Source organism: Schistocerca piceifrons, chromosome 7 (genome assembly GCF_021461385.2).
Source record: "Schistocerca piceifrons isolate TAMUIC-IGC-003096 chromosome 7, iqSchPice1.1, whole genome shotgun sequence".
In the NCBI taxonomy this organism is placed as follows: Eukaryota; Metazoa; Arthropoda; class Insecta; order Orthoptera; family Acrididae; genus Schistocerca; species Schistocerca piceifrons.
The window spans coordinates 478737571-478755202 of NC_060144.1; the positions used below are offsets into that span (position 1 = coordinate 478737571).

The 17632-nt window shown below is 42.0% G+C and overlaps 1 protein-coding gene across 1 annotated transcript in view; it reads left to right on the forward strand.

The window, feature by feature from the left end:
* LOC124804640 (heat shock protein 75 kDa, mitochondrial) overlaps positions 1 to 17632 on the forward strand; it is a 352899-nt gene that overhangs the window by 294486 nt on the left and 40781 nt on the right. Inside the window, exons 9-10 of the mRNA XM_047264860.1 lie at positions 9518 to 9680; positions 13583 to 13696. Of these exons, the coding sequence (XP_047120816.1) occupies positions 9518 to 9680; positions 13583 to 13696 (277 nt within the window). The remainder of the gene's footprint in view (positions 1 to 9517; positions 9681 to 13582; positions 13697 to 17632) is intronic.

Here is a 17632-nt window from a genome sequence, read left to right on the forward strand (position 1 = left end):
GTCTCCCTTGCATTCATTGTGCCAGATATGCACATGGTTGAAAAAATTCAAACTAATATCTTTATAGTGTAAATCAGTTCCACATTAACACATTAGCATAACTACAAAGTTTCGCTGGCACACAGTGATTATAGCTCACGCTGGACCTCCGTCAGGAGTGGTGCACACACACATTCTACTATTTTAATAGTCACTTCCTGCGTTAGTTCATAGCCAATAGTGTTGGTTGAGAAATCTGTATCTAAGAATGTGTGTGTGTGTGTGTGTGTGTGTGTGTGTGTTTGTGTGTGTGTGTGTGTGTGAGCGCGCGCGCGCTTTTTGCTGTGCCTATCTGCAACTCAGAATCTCTGCTGTATGGCGAGTAGCAACTATCCTTTTCATAATAAAGGGTATATCAAAAAGAATCATCCAATTACAAAAAATTATAACTATTATGTTATTTGAGATACATGCATAAAAAATGTACTGTTGGAAGGAGCAAACTCTCAAGTTTTACATGGTTCCCGCAAGGTAGCAGCAGCGAGCGCCCACTTCAGTGGTAGTAAAAATGGTATTGGGACAACAGAAAGCGTTTTGTGCAGTGCGGGTCTGTAATAACTGTTCAGTGTCACTTTCATGCTAGGTATGGTGTGGATCTTCCTACAGCACAGAGCATTAGACGATGGCATGAACAATTCTGAGAAACAGGTTGTTTGTGCAGCTTGACAACTCACATCCCCCCCTCCCCCCCTGATGTCCATCTGGCATGTGTAGTGTCGACATTTACACATGAAAGCATACAAAATTCAGCTACTGCAAGCTCTTTGTGAAGGTGATGAATAGCAATGTGAAGAGTTCTGTAGTTTTGTTCTTCGCAAGATGGAGGAGGACAGTTTTCTTCCATGCTTAGGGTTTAGTAACAGGGCAACATTCCATTTAAACAGAAAGATGAAACATCATAACATGAGAATATAGAGTACAGAACAACCACATGAAGTTCTGCAACATGAGAGGGACTCTCCAAAATTTAATGTGTTTTGTGCAGTTGCACGGGAAGAGGTGCATGGACCGTTTTTCTTTGCTGAGAACACTGTTACAGGAAGCACATATCTCGACGTGCTTGAGAACTTTCTTTTCCTACAGTTGGAGACTGATTCGAACAACTTCATTAACAAAGAGGATGGGGCACTGCCACTCTGGCATGTGGAAGTACGGGAATTTTTTAATCAAAGGACTACTGAATGATGGATCGGTTGCACTGGGGTGAATGATTCAGCCTTAGATTACTGGCCTCCAAGGTCATTGGACTTAACTGTATGTGATTATGTTCGTGGAGATATATGAAAGACTCCTTTTATATGCCTCCATTACCAACAACAATGAATGAACTAAGACATTGACAAACTGCCTATTGGCTTCTGTCTCGGGTTCTTCGGCCGATGTTCATCTAATGATTTTTCTGACGTTTCGCCAGCACGAGTGGCTGGCATTGTCAAAGCTTCACCCTCCATTGCCGGTGGTGAGCTGGAGCCGAGCTCGAAAGGGTAGACTATATGTACCTGGCGCGCCAACGTCCGAGAGCTTCTCCGCAGTCATTTCCGGTGCGGTTCTCCTCTTGCTACCTGCGACGGTCGTTCGCTGCAGTACGGGAAGCCAAGATCCGTTTACCTTAGGGCCTTCCTCTTTCTTGTTCAAACTGTTCGCGTGTTTTTGTATTTCTACAGCTTCTCTGAACAAGCGCGTGTGATAGTGGTTCTCTACAGCCAGAACTTCCATGTCGGCGAATTTTATTACATGGTCGGTCTCATTCAGTGTGTGTTCTGCCACGGCCGATTTCTCCACCTGCCCCAAACTGCAATGTCGCTTATGCTCCTTGATCCTGGCGTTAATGGATCATCCAGTCATTCCGACATAAACTTTTCCGCATGTGCATGGTATGCAGTATATTCCCGACGTTGCCAGTGGGTCTCTTTTCTCCTTCACCGATCTAAGATACTCTTTGATCTTCCTTGTCAGTTTGAAAATCGTCTTTACGCCATGTTTGCGCAATATATGGCCGATTCTGTCCGTCACTCTGGGAATGTATGGCAGAAAGGCCATACCCGACATTTCTTTTTCTGGTTCCTTACTTCGCCGAGTGTTTGGCTCAGTTACACTTTTAATATAATTTGTGGAGTACCCATTGCTCCTCAGGACAGTTTCCAGGTGTTGCATATCTCGTTTGAGGTGTTGCAGCTCACATATTCGTCCTGCTCTCGTTACGAGCGTACTAATCATGCCTCTTTTCTGGCTTGGGTGGTGGTTTGACAGTTTGTGCAGGTATCGGTCCGTGTGAGTCGGTTTTCGATACACGCTGTGTCCCAGGTTTTCGCCGTCCCTTGTGACCAGCACATCTAGAAATGGCAGTTTCTTGTCCTTTTCTACTTCCATGGTAAATGTTATGTTGGCATGGAGGCTGTTCAAGTGTCTTAGGAAGTCACCGAGCTGTTCTTCACCATGGCTCCACACCACGAAAGTATCATCGACGTACCTGTACCACACCTTGCTTGCAAGTTGCCGAGTCCAGTGCCTGTGCTTCGAATTGTTCCATGAAGAAGTTGGCCACCACTGGACTGAGAGGACTACCCATGGCGACGCCTTCCAGCTGTTCGTAGAAACCACCATTCCACGTGAAATAGCTCGTGGTGAGACATGCATGGAAGAGCTTTCTGATGTCTAGCGGGAAAATGGAACTGAGGTGCTCCAGAGCGTCACTGAGTGGCACTTTCGTAAATAACGAAACAATATCGAAGCTGACCAGGATGTCGTTTGGTGCAAGTTTCAGTTTCTTCAGCTTCTCAATGAAATGTCCTGAGTCCTTAATGTACGTGTCGGTCTTCCCCATGTGTGGCTGGAGCAGAGAGGCCAAGTGTTTTGCCAGTTTATATGTCGGTGATCCAGGAGCGCTAATGATCGGTCTCAGTGGAACGTTGTTCTTATGGATCTTGGGTAATCCATACAGCCGAGGTGGTAGGGCTTCTGTGTTGTGCAGGTTTCTCTGTATGTCTGCCGGCAGAGAAGACGCCTTGATTAATTGATTCGTATTCCGTGTGATACGTTGCGTCGGATCTGCGCTTAGTTTTCGGTACGTCATCGGATCTAATAGGTCTCGGATCTTTTGGTCATAATCTTCGGTCTTCATTACGACGGTCGCATTCCCCTTATCGGCAGGCAGTACCGATATACTCTTGTCGGCGTTGAGATTCTCAATGGCTTGTACCTCTTCTTTCTTCAGGTTGCAAGCTGGTGGTTTTGCTCGGCGCAGTATCCTGGCTGTTTCCGTGCGTATTTCCTCTGCCCTTTCACAAGGAAGGGCACAAATGGCTGCTTCAGTGTTGACAATGATGTCCTCCATAGGTATGGTTCTCGGGATGATAGCGAAATTCCCTCCTTTTTGAAGAACAGGCACTTCCTCTTCAGTCAATTGTCGTTCAGTGAGGTTGACCACTGTGTGTGACATGTCGGGAGTCGCCTTGTCGATCTGCTTCCGGCATCTTTCAAACTTTTTCTTCTGTCGCTCGGTGCAGCGCTCGAGTTCGTTCTGCATGCTCCTGTGAGTGATGCTGTCGATCTTGTCCCAGTCATCTCGATGCATTCTGCTACTTAGTTGATAGAAAATGTCCAGAAGTTCCTGATCCGTTCTTGCCAACTCTCTCCGTGTTGTATGTATTCGCTCATGAAGAAAAGCTCGTTCCATTCTGTCATAGATACGATGTGCTTGGGCGGTGGTGAATAGGCGCTTGTAGCACATTCATCTCGGCAACGTGACAGATAGGCGAGAGAGGACATCAGTCGCACTTTCTTCTTCCGTCGTTGGTCAAGGCGTCGGTACAATCTACAAATCTCCTCCCCGTAGAGGCGTAATACAAAATTGTTGAGGCTTTCGTGGCCACTTGTTGACAAACTGCCTATTGGCTTCTGTCTCGGGTTCTTCGGCTGATGTTCATCTAATGATTTTTCTGACGTTTCACCAGCACGAGTGGCTGGCGTTGTTAAAGCTTCACCCTCCATTGCCGGTGGTGAACTGGAGCCGAGCTCGCGGGCGCAGACTATATGTACCTGGCGCGCCAACGTCCGAGGGTTTCTCCGCGCCGACAAGAGTATATTGGTACTGCCTGCCGATAAGGGGAATGCGACCGTCGTAATGAAGACCGAAGATTATGACCAAAAGATCCGAGACCTATTAGATCCGACGACGTACCGAAAACTAAGCGCAGATCCGATGCAACGTATCACACGGAATACGAATTGATTAATCAAGGCGTCTTCTCTGCCGGTGGACATACAGAGAAACCTGCGCAACACAGAAGCCCTACCACCTTGGCTGTATGGATTACCCAAGATCCATAAGAACAACGTTCTACTGAGACCGATCATTAGCGCTCCTGGATCACTGACATATAAACTGGCAAAACACTTGGCCTCTCTGCTCCAGCCACACCTGGGGAAGACCGACACGTACATTAAGGACTCAGGACATTTCATTGAGAAGCTGAAGAAATTGAAACTTGCACCAAACGACATCCTGGTCAGCTTTGATGTTGTTTCGTTATTTACGAAAGTGCCACTCAGTGACGCTCTGGAGCACCTCAGTTCCATTTTCCCGCTAGACATCAGAAAGATCTTCCATGCATGTCTCACCGCAAGCTATTTCACGTGGAATGGTGGTTTCTACGAACAGCTGGAAGGCGTCGCCATGGGTAGTCCTCTCAGTCCAGTGGTGGCCAACTTCTTCATGGAACAATTCGAAGCACAGGCACTGGACTCGGCGACTTGCAAACCTAAGGTGTGGTACAGGTACGTCGATGATACTTTCGTGGTGTGGAGCCATGGTGAAGAACAGCTCGGTGACTTCCTAAGACACTTGAACAGCCTCCATGCCAACATAACATTTACCATGGAAGTAGAAAAGGACAAGAAACTGCCATTTCTAGATGTGCTGGTCACAAGGGACGGCGAAAACCTGGGACACAGCGTGTATCGAAAACCGACTCACACGGACCGATACCTGCACAAACTGTCAAACCACCACCCGAGCCAGAAAAGAGGCATGATTAGTACGCTCGTAATGAGAGCAGGACGAATATGTGAGCCGCAACACTTCAAACGAGAAATGCAACACCTGGAAACTGTCCTGAGGAGCAATGGGTACTCCACAAATTATATTAAAAGTGTAACTGAGCCAAACACTCGGCAAAGTAAGGAACCAGAAAAAGAAATGTCGGGTACAGCTTTTCTGCCATACATTCCCAGAGTGACGGACAGAATCGGCCGTATATTGCACAAACATGGCGTAAAGACAATTTTCAAACAGACAAGGAAGATCAAAGAGTGTCTTAGATCGGCGAAGGAGAAAAGAGACCCACTGGCAATGTCGGGAATATACTGCATACCATGCACATGCGGAAAAGTTTGTCGGAATGACTGGACGATCCATTAACACCAGGATCAATGAGCATAAGCGACATTGCAGGTTGGGGCAGGTGGAGAAATCGGCCGTGGCAGAACACGCACTGAATGAGACCGACCATGTAATAAAATTCGCTGACACGGAAGTTCTGGCTGTAGAGAACCATTATCACACGCGCTTGTTCAGAGAAGCTGTAGAAATACAAAAACACGCGAACAGTTTGAACAAGAAAGAGGAAAGCCTTAAGGTAAACGGATCCTGGCTTCCCGTACTTCCCGCGAACGACCGTCGCAGGTAGCAAGAGGAGAACCGCACCGGAAATGACCGCGGAGAAGCCCTCGGATGTTGGCGCGCCAGGTACATAAAGTCTGCGCCCGCGAGCTCGGCTCCAGTTCACCACCAGCAATGGAGGGTGAAGCTTTGACAATGCCAGCCACTCGTGCTGGCAAAATGTCAGAAAAATCATTAGATGAAATTCGGCCGAAGAACCCGAGACAGAAGCCAATAGGCAGTTTGTCAACAAGTGGGCACGAAAGCCTCAACAATTTTGAACTAAGACATTGTATAACAACAGCTGTGGAAGCTGTAACTCAAGACATGCTCACTGCATTGTGGGAACAATTTGAATACCACATTGACATATGCCGTGCATCTCAAGGGGGGGCATATTGAACACCAATGAAAAGGTCAGAATAAAAACTTTTTGAGTTTTCCGTTCACCAAAAAACAAAATTCATTGTTTATGTTTATTATTTTCAGAAATATAGACATGCCAAGTCAGGGGATTCTTTTTGATACACCCTATATTATTACATTTAATCCTGGATTTTCGATTGTTTGTCTATCCAAGAATTGTATGAGCCTCTGATGGTTGGTTTTAGTCTGGGAAAATGCACACACTGTAGTATATGAACACTCGTGTTCTAAATAGTCTTATGAACAGCTTGTTTGCTACTAGGAACAGTGTGTAATGGCAGTATGCAGTTATTGGAATTATGTCACGTGGTTTGAGTCTGAATGATTAATAAATATTATTGACTGTATGAAACTCAATGGGAAATAAAGTAAAACATTAAATTATCATACGATTTTTTAAGAACACAGAAATCTGTAAATATACAGTTACAAATACTAATGAAGTGCAGTGCCTCATACTACGATAATGATACAAGAATGGTTGTTTTACTGAAATTTTGGTATTGCAGCAATTCAACACTAATATAAAAAAGTTAAGAGTATCTTAGATTTGAGACCTTAAACATTCTACTTTGTAAGTAGAAAAAAAGCATTAATTGATGGTCCAGAAATATGTTTTACTTCTCAAAACTTTTCTCTCAGCTTGGTTAAAGCAGTTTCTTTAATCATCACTATTTATTTGTTATCTTCTACGCCATCAATTCCATCAATCTTTGTTTCTTGTATGAAAGGTAAATGTCATTCACCTTTAATCTGTCATTATTTCTCCCTCTGTCACTATCATCTCTGGACAGACCATTGCATAGTACTTACCAATGTACCAACTCTGACCTACTGTCTGTATTGACTCCTCCTCCTACCATTGCCTACACTACAGTTGACTCTCATCCTGTGATCTGAATGATCTGCCCCCTTTCTTTTTAAGTATCACCAACATATCCCTCGCTCCTCCCAAAGGGAAAGCTATTAGTTTTGAAAGCTGGGTAATGTATTCGTTTACAATCGGATGTGTCTTTTGGTAGTACAATGGATTTTGCCTTCCGAAGGTAAATTTGTGTCCAGCAATTGGGCGTCATAAAAGCTTTCCTTCTTCTCACTTCTCAGTCTGTTTCCTTTGTTTCTAACAGTTAATATGTACAAAAATTCCTTTGTATTAATTCTTATTCCTTGGAGCAAGAAACAAAATTGCAAAGAAACAAGTATGTTGGAAGTTAAATATCGGACTACTATCTTATATTTTAAGGAGGCAAATTGAAAAATCACAGACTGTTTTTAAACAATAAATGAAGTGATATAACCAACAGTAAAATGGGATAGAAAAGTAGTTTTGACATCAGTGTTTGAAGCAACATGAACTTTGACACAAAAGTGATACAATGTTTTCCTGTGTCCTGTGAACCACTTCACCAAGGCTGTTATGGTGATACCCAAAATTTAATGTGCAGTCACAGCTCTTCTTTGGATGACACAGCTTTTTTCTTATTGACTAGTCCCAGGTGAGGTCTCGGTGGTAAACACTGGACTTGAATGTGGGAGGGGGTAGTTCAATTCTCCTCCAGCTGTCCGGATTTAGTTTCTCTGTGATTTCTGTAAATGGCTTAAGGCAAATGCTAGAATGGTTCATTTGAGAGGGTAAAGCAAATTTCCTTTCCCATTCTATACAAATATTTAAATGGATTAAACATAAACGGTGACAGACATACACTGAAGCACCCAAGAAACTGGTATAGGCATGTATATTCAAATGCAGAGATTATATAAACTGGCAGAATACAGTGCTGCAATCAGCAAAGCCTATATAAGACAACAAGTGTCTGGCACAGTCGTTAGATTCATTACTGCTCTACAATGGCCAGTTATCAAGATTTAATTGAGTTTGAATGTGGTGTTATAGTCAGCCCATGAGCAATGGGATACAGCATCTCCGAGGTACGATGAAGTGGGGATTTTCCTGTACAACAATTTCATGAGTGTATCGTGAATACCAGGAACCCGGTAAAACATCAGATCTCACACATTGCTGCAGCGGAAAAAAGATCCTGTAGGAACGGGACCAATGATGACTGAAGAGAATTGTTCAACTTTACAGAAGAGCAACACTTTCACAAATTGCTGCAGATTTCTATGCTGAACCAGTAACAAGTGTCAGTGTGTGAACCATTCATTGAAACATCATCGATACGGGGTCATGGAGCCAAAGGACCACTCGTTTATCCTTGATGACTGCACAACACAAAGCTTTATGCCTCGTCTGGGCCCATCAATACTGAAATTGAACTATTGATGACTGGAAGCATGTTGGCTAGTCAGACGAGTCTTGTTTCAAATTGTATTGAGTGGAGACAACCTTATAAATCCATGGACCCTGCATGTCAGCAGTGGACTGCTCAAGTTGGTGGAGATTCTGTAATTGTGTGGGGTATGTGCAATTGGAGTGATATGGGACCCCTGATGCGTCTAGGTACAACTCTGACATGTGATATGTACATAAGCATCCTATCTGATCAACTGCATCCATTCATGTCCATTGTGCATTCTGACAGACTTGAGCAATTCCAGCAGGACAATGTGACACCCCACACGTGCAGAATTGCTACAGAGTGGCTACAGGAACACTTTTCTGAGTTTAAACACTTCCACTGACGACCACACATGAGCATTATTGAGCATATGTGGGATGCCTTGCGGATGTGTTGTTCAGCGGAGATCTCCACCCCCTCATACTGTTATGGATTTATGGACTGCCCTGCAGGATTCATGGTGTCTGTTCCCTCCAGCACTACTTCAGACATTAGTTGAGTCCATGCCACATCTTGTTGCGGCACTTCTGCATGCTTGCGAGGGCTCTACACGATATTAGGCAGGTGTACCATTTTTTTTGGCTCTTCAGTTTATTACATCTCTCCACCCCTCAGTCAACCTCCCGTCTGGCTTGTGTGTGAATGTGCCAGAAAATAAACCATTCCCTGAACAAGTTAAATAATTTGTGTACTTTTTGTTGGTGTTGAACACTATGAGAGTGACGACAGTATTTGTGAATATGGAACTTAAAACAGTGTGAAGAAAATACTCTCTATGTATATGACAATAGGATTTTTACAAAATAGTACACAAAGTATTGAAAAATAAAAAACTCTGTTCACTGTACATGCAGTTTTAGAAGGAGAGTTTTACAATTTTATGGGAAATTTATATAAAGTGATGGTGGTCATGGTTGTATAGAAAGAAAAATGTTACATTTTCAGTTTCTCCTTATATGTACTGCATGTATTTTTAAATTGTTTATGAGTGTTATCTATCTTGCTTTCAGTTTTGTGCAATATTACTTAAACTCACATCTACCTCTGATCACACTTTTCTATCATTCCGCACATTATTACGTTGCTATTTTAGGCATTGTGGTTGATGGACCCAAAAGAAATCACACCCCAGATGCATGATGAATTCTACCGATTTGTGGGAAATGCATATGATCGTCCAAGGTTCACACTCCATTACAAGACAGATGCTCCTCTGTCAGTCCGTGCATTGATTTACTTCCCAGAAGGAAAACCAGGTGGGTACACAGAAAACAGTACAAGTTGATATGTGGCACTAATCATTTAATTTTAGTAGTTTGATGGCACAGTATTTGAAGCTATGCATAATGGCAAAACCCCGTCATGGTGGAATGGAGTCTGCAATGTACTCACCTGTGGACCAAGTAGCTGCTGTATCAGAACTGTAAACTGAGAGATACATCATCCTACTGCTAGCTTTTGTGTTCAGTATGTTCTTTCTTTGTAAGTGAAAAGCTATTGTGGGAGTTCAGTATTGATTATCAGTTATTTTTCCTTGTTGTACATCGAGTGAGGTTAACCCAATGCTTGAAAGCATAAGGGACTTGAAGAAGGAGAAAAAGAAAAAGGAGAATAATTACATCTTTGTACAAAAATATGATTTTTATGATCTGGTCCTTACATAGATGTAGCCAGGCAGAAAGGAGAACAAAGTGGGAGTGGGATTGTGCATGCTGGATGAAGATCTGAAATTAGTGTTGCAACAGTAAAGAAGGATAAGAGACTGTTTTGTCGATGTGATTAGAAATTGACATATTAGCAGCAGACAGAAAATTAGATCTTACAACAAAGATGGGAACTTTACAGGTGAAAAATAAACTACAGTGGAATGAAATACTGAAGTGTTATACTTCTCTTGTGTGTGGTGAGTCAAATTTTTAAATAAATAATAATTTACAAATTAATATAAATTAATTATTGTACACAATATCAAATGTCAATTATTGTTGCTACCTTTCAGCCTCATTTTACTCTCGTTTCAGAGAAACTCTTCAGAATGCACCTGGAATAGCTGAGCATAATCATTATCATCTTGGTAGTGTGCATGTGCATTGCTAAACCTTTCTTTTTGTATATTGTGAGAGGTTGTCTTTCCTCATAACATTGTTCATATTTATTATATGCTAAGAAACTAATACTTTTGTTAACCTTACAGAATAAGACCAATTTTCTAACATATTGGAATTTTAAACGTTAACATTTTAGGTTAGACTTTTCCGCGACTGTTGTTGAAATCAAATGGACAAAGAGTTTACTGTTACCAGTCACTGATTTATTTATACACATAGCGTTTTCTGAAATATAAACCTACATCATCTGGTGAATTTACAAGTGTTAGTATGGCGTGTGTGTTGTATTACGATTTTGGGGTAACTTGGGGCACTGTCTCCTGTGGTCACAGGCTTCTTTCACTATCATAACACATCACATGTAAACTATTATAATTTTGTAAATATATTGGAATTTGTTGATTGCTCTCTTTTTCATTGATTATTGTTTCATAGACCATCAATATATTAAAGCGTGTGATGATGAATGCGCAATAAGTCTTTTATAATAACAAAGTTGCCAAACCAGTGAGGAAATACGTGCTTATATTAGGAGATCCTTCACTTTCTGCCACTTCTGTCATTAGTTCCCCCTATCCATCCCTTCTTACACATTTGTCCTCATGTACACTGAAGTGTTGAGGTGTTTTCCTTGTTGTGGGTTGGTTTTATGTGATCAGTATATTGCGAGATGCCAAGTCTTTACTCATTGTCTGTAATGACAGTTACCTTCTTTTCTGAATTTCCTGAGCACTGTCTTGTTTACTATTGATGTTGTGGTCCTATTATGCAGTGCCTCGTATTTGACTATTGACTTCTTTTCCAATTGTAGAGGGGCAAGGGCTATAAGAGAGCTTCTACATTTAAACAATTCACTTCAAAATCACAAAACAGAGATTCCATAATTCTTCTGTATTAAAATAAGTTCTCACCTCACAACAGTTGATAATTAACAAAGCATTTCAGACAACATGTTCATGCATGATGCTTCAGTGCTTGACCAAAACCATAAGTTCGTACTTAACTTGAATAGCATAGCCTAGAGTCTGTGTAATAGGATTCGTTTTTCCTTCCTGTTTTCTGTGGAGTCCACAGAAGCCCCAAAGCATGACTGCAAAGTGCAAGTTACCCATCACCGGCCAATTTGAATTACACAACCGTCATCATTTTATGCACTGTGCCTGCATTTTTCTTTCCCCTGTCTGCACATAAATTCCCCAAACCCGGGCACAATAGATGCTCTTTATACTACTACTAATTAAAGTCACATTTTTTCACACAAACATTTTTCATCGGTCTAGTAAAAGGAAAGTGGGATGTGTTGCTATGCATTATAGCAACATGTTCCACTACAGTATGTACAGACTTTGGTTGAATTAAAAAAAATACCTGTTGACAAACAGTTGTTGTCTGATAGAAATAATTGTGAAAATTATTCTGAGTAAGAAAAAAAAATCCATCAACAATTCATTCACCTACGAGGTGCATTCAAGTTCTAAGGCCTCCGATTTTTTTTCTAATTAACTACTCATCCGAAATCGATGAAACTGGCATTACTTCTTGACGTAATCACCCTGCAAACGTACACATTTTTCACAACGCTGATGCCATGATTCCATGGCAGCGGCGAAGGCTTCTTTAGGAGTCTGTTTTGGCCACTGGAAAATCGCTGAGGCAATAGCAGCACGACTGGTGAATGTGCGGCTGCGGAGAGTGTCTTTCATTGTTGGAAAAAGCCAAAAGTCACTAGGAGCCAGGTCAGGTGAGTAGGGAGCATGAGGAATCACTTCAAAGTTGTTATCACGAAGAAACTGTTGCGTAACGTTAGCTCAATGTGCGGGTGCGTTGTCTTGGTGAAACAGCACACACGCAGCCCTTCCCGGACGTTTTTATTGCAGTGCAGGAAGGAATTTGTTCTTCAAAACATTTTCATAGGATGCACCTGTTACCGTAGTGCCCTTTGGAACGCAATGGGTAAGGAATATGCCCTCACTGTCCCAGAACATGGACACCATCATTTTTTCAGCACTGGCGGTTACCCGAAATTTTTTTGGTGGCGGTGAATCTGTGTGCTTCCATTGAGCTGACTGGCGCTTTGTTTCTGGATTGAAAAATGGCATCCACGTCTCATCCATTGTCACAACCGACAAAAAGAAAGTCCCATTCATGCTGTCATTGCGCGTCAACATTGCTCGACAACATGCCACACGGGCAGCCATGTGGTCGTCCGTCAGCATTCGTGGTACCCACCTGGATGACACTTTTCGCATTTTCAGGTTGTCATGCAGGATTGTGTGCACAGAACCCACAGAAATGCCAACTCTGGAGGCGATCTGTTCAACAGTCGTTCGGTGATCCCCCAATACAATTCTCTCCACTTTCTCGATCATGTCATCAGACCGGCTTGTGTGAGCCCGAGATTGTTTCGGTTTGTTGTCACATGATGTTCTGCCTTCATTAAACTGTCGCACCCACGACTGCACTTTCGACACATCCATAACTCCATCACCACATGTCTCATTCAACTGTCGATGAATTTCAGTTGGTTTCACACCACGCAAATTCAGAAAACGAATGATTGCACGCTGTTCAAGTAAGGAAAACGTCGCCATTTTAAGTATTTAAAACAGTTCTCATCCTCGCCGGTGGTGGTAAAATTCCATCTGCCGTACGGTGCTGCCATCTCTGGGACGTATTGACAATGAACGCGGCCTCATTTTAAAACAATGCGCATGTTTCTATCTCTTTCCAGTCAGGAGAAAAAAAATCGGAGGCCTTAGAACTTGAATGCACCTCATAGTTACATGTCCTGCTGACAGGCATAGTGAGAAAGACTACTAAGAATTTAAGTTATAGGACAAAAAAGTCATTTTTCTGAAGTAGAAAACAAACACACACACACACACACACACACACACACACACACACACACACAACCACAACTGAAACACACGCACCCCAGTATCTGGAGACAGTGGCCGTGTGTGTGTGTGTGTGTGTGTGTGTGTGTGTGTGTGTGTGTGTGTGTGTGTGTGTGTGTGGTTTCTAATTGTATACATTTATGATTCCAGGATTATTTGAAATGAGTCGTGATATGGATGTTGGAGTGGCACTATACTCACGTAAGGTGCTTATTAAAAGTAAGGCTGACAACATACTCCCAAAATGGCTACGTTTTGTAAAAGGTAAGATTACTCTTTTGCTTATTCTCTTCCTTTTCATTTTCTGGTTAGGAACTTAAGAAGCAGACAGTTTTACTAATTAAAACTGAGGAAAAATGCAGTCTCACAGAATGCTGTTCCTGTGGCAGCAATATAAACCACCTTCATGTGTGTGACATGCTGCCATTAATGTCTATAAGGTTCAAAATGGTCCAAACGGCTCTGAGCACTATGGGACTTAACATCTATGGTCATCAGTCCCCTAGAACTTAGAACTACTTAAACCTAACTAACCTAAGGACATCACACAGCACCCAGTCATCACGGGGCAGAGAAAATCCCTGACCCCGCCGGGAATCGAACCCGGGAACCCAGGCGTGGGAAGCGAGAACACTACCCCACGGCCACGAGCTGTGGACCTGTCTATAAGAAAGTACAAAAAATAATCCCATGTTAGAAGTAAAGACTGGGTTAAAATATTTTATAAATAAATGGTAGCTTTCATCTTCTGTGTAGCACTGTTACCGAGATTCTTCCAAATTGAATAAAATTATGAAGTTTTTCATTGTTGGTGGGATGTTACATTACAAAACCTTAATCACAGCTACAACCAAATTTTTGGTTGTATCTAGAAAGTGATCAAATCTCTGGTTTTTTTCTTTTCTTTTTTTTCCTTTTTTTTAAAAAATAGACCTTTTATCAGAAGAAACAAAAATATAGTAAATGAGGAATAGATAAAGATGTTCAGGTGTTGGAAAGAAGGTAAAGTTTCATTTAGTATGCTAACTCTGACCTAGTGGAAATCTGTATGTGCATCTACATTTACACATACACCTCACAAGTCATTGCCTAGTGCAAAGGGAAGGAAATATTTTTGCTAATACTAACAATTTTTTGTCCTGTTCCAATCATTTATTGAGCAAAGAATGTTTTCATGATCCTTCTACAAGGAATATGGTGGTGTCAGCAGAACTGTCTCGCAATCTTTCTCTAAATTTATCCAACAGGATTTAATGAGACAATTGTTGACTTTCTTTCAAGATTCCCCTTTCACCCTTTATTGCCTGACTCTCTCTCTCTCTCTCTCTCTCTCTCTCTCTCTCTCTCTCTCTCTCTCTCTCTTTCTCTCTCTCTCTCTCTTTTCTTCAGGAGGAAGCCTGTTTCAGTGAAAAAAATATTAGGGTTAGTGTCTGTCACACAAAATACCATGTAATGGGTTGAATATAGAAATTTTAATTTTGATTTACTCAGTATTTTAGATTTGTTGACATATGGCAACAAACTGAAAATATTGAGTAATCGTTAATCATTTAGTTGAAGAGACATGGGAACATAATCTTTGCCATCATTAAGCCTCATTTTACATACATTAAAAATCTAACTAGATGTGATCTAAGTGACAGAAATATTTCACTCTTTCAGCTGCTTTTGCACGTGTTTATGTACATTCAACCTATGATTGATTTTCAGCTGTTTCTGCCAACAGAATGATGCTAAACAAAGTCTAGCTTGATGGAGGCAGACTATGGCAACATCAAGCAATAAAGGGCAAAGTTAGCAAAGTACATCTGATATACTCCCGTATGGTCTATCACATTGCCAGTTTTCTGCATTTGCCTGTTTCCTGCCAACTCCAAATACTGAAGCATCACTCCAGAACTACTCACACAAGAGTCTTGCACGCAGCTCCCTTTATAGGCACACTGCATGTTTCTAGAATCCTCCCAAAAAATATGTCTTCCATTCAGTTTCACTACTCCAGATTTTATGTGATCGTTATATTTCATACTGCTTACTAGTATTAGCCCTAAATATATGTGCTTGCAGTTATACACATTTAAAGGAAATTTCTATTCATTACATGAAGTGGGAAGTCTTTCTCCATTTGCTTAGCAATCATTCAACTGTGACACCTTTCTGTACCCCCCCCCCCCCCCCCCCCCCCCCCCCATGAACCATGGACCTTGCCGTTGGTGGGGAGGCTTGCGTGCCTCAGCGATACAGATAGCCGTACCGTAGGTACAACCACAACGGAGGGGTATCTGTCGAGAGGCCAGACAAACGTGTGGTTCCTGAAGAGGGGCAGCAGCCTTTTCAGTAGTTGCAAGGGCAACAGTCTGGATGATTGACTCATCTGGCCTTGTAACAATAACCAAAACGGCCTTGCTGTGCTGGTACTGCGAACGGCTGAAAGCAAGGGGAAAGTACGGCTGTAATTTTTCCTGAGGGCATGCAGCTTTACTGCATGATCAAATGATGATGGCGTCCTCTTGGGTAAAATATTCCGGAGGTAAAATAGTCCCCCATTCGGATCTCCGGGCGGGGACTACTCAAGAGGATGTCGTTATCAGGAGAAAGAAAACTGGCGTTCTACGGATCGGAGCGTGGAATGTCAGGTCCCTTAATCGGGCAGGTAGGTTAGAAAATTTGAAAAGGGAAATGGATAGGTTAAAGTTGGATATAGTGGGAATCAGTGAAGTTCGGTGGCAGGAGGAGCAAGACTTCTGGTCAGGTGACTACTGGGTTATAAACACAAAGTCAAATAGGGGTAATGCAGGAGTAGGTTTAATAATGAATAGGAAAATAGGAACGCGGGTAAGCTACTACAAACAGCTTAGTGAACGCATTATTGTGGCCAAGATAGATACGAAGCCCACACCTACTACAGTAGTACAAGTTTATATGCCAACTAGCTCTGCAGATGATGAAGAAATTGAAGAAATGTATGATGAAATAAAAGAAATTATTCAGATAGTGAAGGGAGACGAAAATTTAATAGTCATGGGTGACTGGAATTTGAGTGTAGGAAAAGGGAGAGAAGGAAACGTAGTAGGTGAATATGGATTGGGGCTAAGAAATGAAAGAGGAAGCCGCCTGGTAGAATTTTGCACAGAGCACAACTTAATCATAGCTAACACGTGGTTTAAGAATCATGATAGAAGGTTGTATACATGGAAGAACCCTGGAGATACTAAAAGGTATCAGATAGATTATATAATGGTAAGACAGAGATTTAGGAACCAGGTTTTAAATTGTAAGACATTTCCAGGGGCAGATGCGGACTCTGACCATAATCTATTGGTTATGACCTGTAGATTAAAACTGAAGAAACTGCAAAAAGGTGGGAATTTAAGGAGATGGGACCTGGATAAACTGAAAGAACCAGAGGTTGTACAGAGTTTCAGGGAGAGCATAAGGGAACAATTGACAGGAATGGGGGAAATAAATACAGTAGAAGAAGAACGGGTAGCTTTGAGGGATGAAGTAGTGAAGGCAGCAGAGGATCAAGTAGGTAAAAAGACGAGGGCTAGTAGAAATCCTTGGGTAACAGAAGAAATATTGAATTTAATTGATGAAAGGAGAAAATATAAAAATGCAGTAAATGAAGCAGGCAAAAAGGAATACAAACGTCTCAAAAATGAGATCGACAGGAAGTGCAAAATGGCTAAGCAGCGATGGCTAGAGGACAAATGTAAGGATGTAAAGGCTTATCTCACTAGGGGTAAGATAGATACTGCCTACAGGAAAATTAAAGAGACCTTTGGAGATAAGAGAACCACTTGTATGAACATCAAGAGCTCAGATGGAAACCCAGTTCTAAGCAAAGAAGGGAAAGCAGAAAGGTGGAAGGAGTATATAGAGGGTCTATACAAGGGCAATGTACTTGAGGACAATATTATGGAAATGGAAGAGGATGTAGATGAAGATGTAATGGGAGATACGATACTGCGTGAAGAGTTTGACAGAGCACTGAAAGACCTGAGTCGAAACAAGGCCCCCGGAGTAGACAACATTCCATTGGAACTACTGACGGCCTTGGGAGAGCCAGTCCTGACAAAACTCTACCATCTGGTGAGCAAGATGTATGAAACAGGCGAAATACCCTCAGACTTCAAGAAGAATATAATAATTCCAATCCCAAAGAAAGCAGGTGTTGACAGATGTGAGAATTACCGAACA